The sequence below is a fragment of the Sebastes fasciatus genome, chromosome 3 (assembly GCF_043250625.1).
Source record: "Sebastes fasciatus isolate fSebFas1 chromosome 3, fSebFas1.pri, whole genome shotgun sequence".
Lineage (NCBI taxonomy): Eukaryota > Metazoa > Chordata > Actinopteri > Perciformes > Sebastidae > Sebastes > Sebastes fasciatus.
The window spans coordinates 25,905,585-25,913,882 of NC_133797.1; the positions used below are offsets into that span (position 1 = coordinate 25,905,585).

The 8,298-nt window shown below is 44.9% G+C and overlaps 1 protein-coding gene across 1 annotated transcript; it reads right to left on the minus strand.

Moving 5' to 3' along the window:
- Window positions 1–1,473: 1,473 nt before the first annotated feature.
- Window positions 1,474–6,362, minus strand: LOC141764575 (interferon regulatory factor 2-binding protein 2-B-like). The gene is made up of 2 exons (XM_074629883.1): window positions 5,120–6,362; window positions 1,474–2,705 (listed from the first exon to the last, which is right to left on the minus strand). Exons 1-2 carry the CDS (start codon window positions 6,024–6,026, stop codon window positions 1,948–1,950), a joined length of 1,665 nt encoding a protein of 554 aa, XP_074485984.1. The 5' UTR covers window positions 6,027–6,362; the 3' UTR covers window positions 1,474–1,947.
- Between the last annotated feature and the right edge of the window lie 1,936 nt (window positions 6,363–8,298).

Genomic DNA, 8,298 nt, shown 5'->3' on the forward strand with positions numbered 1-8,298 from the left:
GCGCCAGATTTTGCTCCGTATGCAGATATGCAACTTCAAGTTTAAAAAAACTATATTTTTGATGTTTAAATGAAACGTGTCAGCTTGAGATTTAAACCTGAATCTGCCAGGTCTGTGGAGGCAAAGCAGCCAGAGAGCCAGGAAAGGGTTAAGGTTTTTTTTCCTCGCTGTTGCTCTGAATGGAGGCTGAAAGCGACGGGGCCGGCATAAACACACACAGGCCCCCATTCATCCGCTCGCTGTGTGATCAACCTTGAACAGTGGAAGGCGTGTTATTGCAGCAGAGAGGGGGAGGAGACAGAAGAAGAGGAAGGAGGGTGGACGGAGGGGAGAGGTGGGGGGGGGGACGGTGACTCAGGAATTCCACCGAGGAGCACGTGACCTCTGAGCAAGGCATGTATATCCTCCCTCTACTCTGAGGCAGGGGCCCCTCAGTACTCCGTGTTATTTTTCTTCCCGAAGTCAAAACCAGCCGAACGTGACACAAACAGAATATCCACAAGTGACCGAATCACAGAATATGAACTTAAAGATAACTGAAGAAACAAAGCAGAAATAAGTGTGTGCCGTTTTGATGGGAGCGAGAAAAATGACAGAATAAACAATATTTAAGCCCTCATCATCCAAATCCCCTCTGACAGGAGCCATTTTGTCAGATGAAGCAGCTTTGCTGTGTTTGGATTCGTTCCCTCGGGGGCCAAAACAGAGCCCAGAGGCGCCTCTGTCATCCCGACAGCGTGACAGAGCGAGTTATGTGGAAAAACCGGTGACGAGCCGCTCGCTCGGCTCCCGTCGTTACAGTCCCAACGGACCGCTGCTCATGACCTCACGTCTCCTGTATGCTTTCACTGGAATCAGGGCGTGGGATCCGTCAACAACAGCACTGATCTGCTGCCAGGGTTTGTTCTTAAAAGTAAAAAAAGGAGAGGCTGACGAGATGTCAGGTTGATCGTGTGCCACGAGGGGAGTGTTAGTCAGCAACATGAGGGAAAAGAAAATCTAGATCCAAACATGTCAACATTGGAGAAACATATTGTGATGGCATGTGAAGTCATTTTTGACACCACGGACGCATCAACAAACGCCTCTCTGGGCGTCACTCTGAAGACACGCGCATAGCATTTCCACGGCAGACTATTTTTAGGCCCTCGTTATCTCTCAACACTGGCAGGACACGAGGCTCGGCAGCGAGCGACCTCGGCCCGCCTACGTGTGATTTACTGTACAAAACATTTATGCAACACACTTCTACCCCGGCCTTCAACCCCCCACCCCTCCTCCTCCTCCTCCTCCTCCTCCTCCTCACCCCTCTATCTCTCCTCGACTTTTCTTCCACCCACTCTTCCCTGGAAGCCGGTTTGTTCCTGTTGGAAGGTATTGCATCATGGCTGAATCACAATCAAGCCATGACTCTCCAACCAACTCCTGGCTCGCTGATTATGGAAAATAAGCAAACCACAGAGACACTAGAGGTATTATTACAAGGTCTGAAACTGTATTTGGCAAGTTTTTTTAAAACAAGTGCATACATGTACAGCTAGAAGCATTTTTTCTTTGTTTTTTTTTTTATTATTTTTTTTTGCCAAGTGCTCAGATTAGTCACATTCTATGTTTGACAGGACTGTCTCCAGACCTAAAGTACACCAACAGATTGAAAAGAAACAAGTGTGATGGGGGAAGAGCCTGTTATGAAGAGTACATACCTTTTATCTTCAAAAAAATATAGAAACACAATGTATTGAAAAAGAAGAATCAAAAAAATTATACAGCCATGTTTACGAAGTATACACTTCCCTTGTGTCCACTATGTACATGTCCGTCAGTCTCTCTGGGGCTCGCTGGATGATTTATATCTGGGGGGTGAGTGTGTTACTTTATGTCCTGCTGTTGTTGCCGTAGTCGGATTACAAAAGGAAAGGAGTTCAAGAAAAACAGCTGGTGAACATTTCAAGGGTCCCTCTCCTTTTTTACCTTTATGTCCCCGGCCAAAATGGTGGCTATTTCCCCCTGCATGAAGGCCCAGGGCACGTTGGAGCCGACCAGCGGGCACCGCTCGCCGCTGGGGCAGTACACCTCGCCGGTGGCGCCCTGCTGCTTGATGCTCTCCCGGGAGCAGGGGAAGCAGAACTTGTGTGAGGCCACCGACGGGCACTGGACGAAGTGAGTGTCCTCCAGCCGCTCGTGGCACAGAGTGCAGCACAGCGGCACGCTGCCAGGCGGCACAGAAGAGTCTGGGATGCTCTGCAGTGGCGGTGCGTGGGGGTCCATGCCCCCGGGCACGTGTGGAGCAGAGGTGTTGGTGACAGGCCCCTCCCTCTGGGCCAGCCTCCTCTGCGAGGCCGAGGACGGCGACAGGGGGCTGCCGCTGTTCCGCCGTGCGCCCGCCGTGGTGGAGTGTACCTGGTTGGCGTCCTTCGGTGAGCCCGTGCTGCCTGCGTTATCCGTGGCGAGGATGAGCGCCGCCATGGGGGACTGGCCGTTCTGCGCCGTGGCGGCCTCGGGGGGTGTGGTGCGGGAGTGGGGGGAGATGGTGGATGGGGGAGCGGCCGAGAAGCCTGGCAGGGCGACCGGGGGCATCTTCAGGACCTCAGATGGCGAGGGGAGCCACGGCTGGCCCTCACCGCCATTCATCTTGGGGGCGCTGCCCTCACCGTCTGGCTCTGGGGAGGCCTTCCTCTTCATGCTCCGTGGGTGCTTCCCCCTGTCTGTGGCAGAGAGAGAGAGGAAGAGGAAGAGGGAGGGTTAACACAAACCACACTACACACACACAAACACTCCAGCATGCTGCTGCTGCTCTGTGAATAATGAAACACAGGACATTTCTCAACACAAGTGAATAACGCTTTGTTTATGTCGCTGCTGTTCTTTTGCCAAAACCTCCGCCCGCACAGAGGCGAGGTGAGCGGGTCCACTTCAGCTTCCGGCTCCAGATAATTCTCAAAAAAGTCAGTGCAGTGCAGCTTTTTAAACCTTTTTATATGCAAATTAGTTTTTCTATTATTTTTTTAAAAAGTTAAATTTTTCATGATTTTATCATAGCAACCTACTTAATTATTTTCTATATCAAGACACAGACACTCGTGTCCAGAGAGAAACAAGTGGATTTCATTTGGAAAACAGGTTGAAAGGCTGTTTTTCCACTTAGGGACAGAATGACTTTATTAGCTTATTTTAGTTTTGGTTTGGTTTTGAGTTGTTTTGAATTGTGTGGCAGTATTGCAAAACCTTTTATCTGTAAACATGTCACAGTATATTGTGACATTATCTCACAGTCTGTCCATTTGCTCAGTCAGCTTCAGCAGCGTGGCATTAACCAAAGCATGTCATGTTTAAAAGGCACGTCAGCACACCAATCCAATCCCGTATGTGTAAAATGTGCTGACACACAAGTTCTGGTTTAGTTCCTGTTTTCATGGCGCCTGCCCAATACTAAATGTTCCACTGTTGGGGGGAAAAATAAAGAAATAAGCGGTTACAGATAATGGATGGATGGATAAATATAGGCTTCTTAGGTTGACAAAGACATAAACCAACATAGGAAATCATCATAAACTGAGAGGAAACCCAAGAGTCACTCTATTTGACTCACCACAAGTGGCAAGATATTCCTCATCAGTGATTTTAAGAATAGAGCCTTCATCAGCGTTTCTCCAGTAGAATCAATTGAATAGCTTGTTTCTTTAAGGGATAGTTGCGTTTAATGTTAGCATGGTATTGCTAGATTCACAAAAGACCCAACAGCTGTTAGATTATAGCTGTCAAAAAAATAACTACCAGCTAAAAAGGGGATCACATTCCTCTTCAAGATGGTTCATCAATATCCCATAATTCCAGTTGATCAAAGAACAGAAATATCAACAGATCATTTGGAGCCAGTAGCCAGATCATTTTTCTATTTTTCATATTCAGTGATTCAGAGTGTCCTGTTGTACTGCAGCACAGCCTGGCTCAGTAGTCTCTCTGTAAAACTTAAAACTAAACTTTATAGCCAAATCTAAATCTGCGCGAAGATCATTGGCCAACCTGTGGCAGCCTCCTTTCAAGCAACTCACAACAAGAGCATGCTCAGAGTTGCCAACAGCATCTCTTCTGATCCCTTGCATGTTTTAAATGGGGAAAATATCAACTTCTGCAACTCCAAGAGGCGATTCAGAGTCCCTACATTTAACCTGCATCAGACTAAAGAAGGCTTTTGTCCATCAGTCCATCTTGTTGCTAAATAATAATGAATGTGCTGCTAAAGACATGTAAATCCAGAGGACATATGGTAATGGGTTATGTATTAATAATGGTGATGTGTTTTGTTTTTTTGTCTGATTGGTCTTGCTTGTCTGTCTGTCTATGGTAACAGTATGTCTATTGTGTGTGTACTTTTCCCTCAAACTGAGCTGCCTATGGATGCAAAATTAATTTCAGTGCAAATTGACAATATAGTTGTACCGTATCGTATTAACGTTTCTCATGTCTTATTATTATTTTAGTGGGGAACATCCCATATGAAGCCACAGAGGAGCAGCTGAAAGACATCTTCTCTGAAGTGGGACTTGTGGTTGTTAGCTTCAGGTGAGTGAAAGAAGAAAATGCCATTCAATCTTTGGTTACTGTAAGTTAGCCATCATTATAAAGAGTGTTTCTCCTATTAAATACAAACCCAACCTTGTGCACCTGTACTTGTCTCTCTGTCTATGGTAACAGTATGTCTATTGTATGTGTACTTTTTCCTCAAACTGAGCTGCCTATGGATGCAAAATGAATTTCAGTGCAAACTAACAATAAAGTTGTATCGTATCGTTATTTATTATTAATAAAGAACAGAAATATAAAGTCCTGTACCTGTTTTTGAGGAAGTGGCACTAGTATAGTATCCCATCACCCTCTCACCTTTAATGTGCTGCTAAAGACATGTAAATCCAGAGGACAGATGGTAAAGATGTAATGGGTTATGTATGAATAATGGTGATGTTTTTTGTCTGATGGGTTTTACTTGTCTGTCTTTCTGTTTATAGTAACAGGATGTCTATTGTATGTGTACTTTTTCTCAAACTGAGCTGGATGCAAAATGAATTTCAGTGCAAACCTGACAATAAAGTTGTATCGCATCGTAAATATAGTCCTGTACCTGTTTTTGAGGAAGTGGCACTCGTGTCATATCCCATCACCCTCTGCATGGCGGCGTGCTCCTTCTTAAACCTGCTGTCGAAAGTGTGCAGCGCCATCAGGTCTCTGACTGTTTTGCCTTTGCCTCCTATCCACTCCTTGTGGCTGTCCGACATGCTGCTGCTGCTGTCCGACATGCTGTCCGGCCGCTGCTGCTGCTGGTGGTGTTTGTCTTTCAGCTCTTCCGGGCGTTTGTTGGCTCCACCGTGCTGCTGCTCTCCTCCGGGGCCACCAGGCGCGGCCAGCACCCCGGGCAGACCCATATGAAGAGCCGTCGTCGGGCGTCCGTTCAGCGGGTGAATGGCGGTTCCGTTCACCACCAGAGGCACCAGGTTGGGAGGAACCGTGCTAGTCCTGCGGGGGTTTGTTGGGCTCTGTCGGTTTAACTCTGGAGGCTCGTCTGGTTTAGGAAATCCGTTCGGCAGCAGAGGGAGGCCGTTCGCCTGCCTGCTGCTGCCTCCACCTCCACCACCCTGGTACTCCGCTCCAAGCCGAGGCGGCCGTTCAGACAGCGGGTAACGGTCCAACGGCTGCGGCGGTTGACGGGACGTTGGATCAACCGCCGAGTGGTTGATCTCCTTCCCGGCGTGCTGCTGGTGGTGCTGGTGTTGGTGGTGTTGGTGCTGGTGCTGGTGGTGGTGGGGTTTCCCCGGGCCTGGAGAGCGGCCATCCTGCACCTGAAAGCCGTGAGCTCTCTTCAGCTGCCTCGCCGTCTCGATAACGAACTCAATCCGGTCCGCGCCCTCGTAGTTGACACATCCGCGGCACACGGGCTCGGTAAAATCCCAGATCATGGCCCAGGGCATGCGGGGCAGGTCGCACAGATAGCAGCTCTGCCTTCTGGAGGCAGCAACCGCCGCGGACGACATGTTTGTAGCCCAAAAAAACGACTCCAAAATCACTCCTAAATGTCCGTGTGTGTGTTCACGTCGCTGGAAGGAAGAACAAAACAAGAATATGTAATAAAAACACGTTTATTCTCGTATTCTCCCTCCTTTCAGCGTCTCAACACCAGCTGGAGTTCATATCGTTTTAGTTGTGTGTCCGTTGACTCGGCGCGCGCCTCCCGTCTGTGAAGCTCGCGCTTAACAATTCAGCTCTCTCTCTCTCTCTCTGCCGTGACGTCAGCGCCGACACTCTCGTCAGCTCGTGCTCGCTCTGAGGCGTTCTATTTACTGGATTCTTCGACGACCCCTCGGGCGCATGCGCTCACTGGTTCTCTCTTCTATCTTTATCTGGAGAGCTTTACAGCCAAAGATCGTCTGTGTCTGAGAAGAGGCTTCACTCTGTGTGCGAGAAGAGGTTTTCACTTTGTGTGCACAACATGACATATGCACGTACGCTTGCTGTCATTTTAGCCAGTGGTGGAAGAAGTACTTTAATTTAAAGTGGCAGTAGGCAGTATATTTTTGGCATCATTGGGCAAAAATTCCATAATAACCTTTCAGCATATTGTAATTCAAATGTTCTGACAGAAAATTAGACTGCTATATTTTTAATTTTGTTTATAGCTTATATTGTATATTGGTAGAATTTCAATTGTTTTATTCTTATTTTGTTCTAACGTTTTTATCTATTCTTTTGTTATTATACTGCTTATTTGCACCAACAAAACCAAAGCAAATTCCTAGTGTATACCTCTTACACCTGGCAATAAACACGATTCTGATTCTGATTCTGCACCAATAATTTCTGCAAAATAAGAAACAACAATAAACTTTAATTCAAATGTTCAATTAAGATAATAAAAACAACAACAACAAAAATTGCTTTCAAATGTAGTTTTTTTAGTGACAGTGATTTATTCATCCAATCACTGTGAGTTGTATGTAGATAGATAGATAGATAGATAGATAGATAGATAGATAGTAACTTTATTGATCCCGAGGGAAATTCAAGTTTCCAGCATCACAGTTCCATAGTGCAACACATGTTAGTAAAAAGGCAGTAAAAAAGTTAGTAGTACAAAGTACAAAAAAATATACCAGATATAAAAATACAAGGAGATGAAGAAAAACGGTTAAAACTGAATATAGTGCAGGGTAACAGCTGTGATACACGACTATTAAAAAAGTGAATATAGTGCAGAAGAGACTATTAAAAATGAGTATAGTGCAGGGTAACTCCAGTAGCTTAGTCTATGTATATAGATATACAGTATGTATATATTGTATGTAGCTTGAGAAGAATAACAACAATTTAATTAACAGAATATGTCCTTAATAACCTTTTAACGTAATTTAGCAAAGCAACCAGAATCAATGTTATTATTAATAGCATTTTAATGTAGACAAATATTGATTGTGAATTAATCATTTTAGAATTTGTGGCGGGTCCAAAATGAATGTTTTGTTTATCTCTGTGGAAGATATCTGACGTTTGGTTCCCACTTCTAACAAGGCTTGTGAGCCAATAGTAAAACAACGTTGGTATCATGTCGTATCTCTGGGTTGTCAGTGTGGGGAAAAAATGGATAAATGGTTGAGATTGACGGTAAGTGGCTGGCAATGACTTGTTGTGAAGTAAATGTAATTGAATGGGGGAGGGAGAATGAGACATCTAGTATAGGTGAATGTTATCAATGTTATCAATTGTACCTTTAAAAGATTAGTGGTTGCAAGGACTTCTTGTCCTGCAGCAGCTACATCTCACATCAGACAGTGAAAGCTAACAGTTGCTATGCTACGCTATCTGCATGATATTAAATACTACACATCTTTTCCAGTATGTTGGGCTAATGTGTCAACATAAAAGGGATTAAATCTGTACAATACAATACCACAGACACAACTAAAATCAATAAGGTATCAATAGGAAATCCCAAACCAAAAAACACTATAGGTTTTAACCCATTGTATTTGATATGTTTTTCTGGGTTCTGGTATTTATGTTATATTCACTCCATGTCAACAGACTGGGAGGAACAGCTCATTATTTCAAGATGATTATTACCCCCTGTCTGTAGCCTTCCAGTACCATATTTATATACATTAAAATGAATTTGCAATTTGTAGCTGTGAAACCAAATATAAACAAACAGAATACCCACTTTTTAATTATCTGAGTGGTTGTGTTAGTGGTTCGATCCAACCCAACTTTACGATAATACGATAATACGCAACATCACAAAAAGGACAAAGA

What these genes read in the sequence shown, in the direction of transcription:
- LOC141764575 (XM_074629883.1), bottom strand. Translation starts at nt 6,026, where the DNA reads ATGTCGTCCGCGGCGGTTGCTGCCTCCAGAAGGCAGAGCTGCTATCTG. An exon ending in TGCCACTTCCTCAAAAACAG is followed by an intron (nt 2,706 to 5,119) that starts GTACAGGACTAT and finishes TCTCTGCCACAG; the next exon opens with ACAGGGGGAAGCACCCACGG.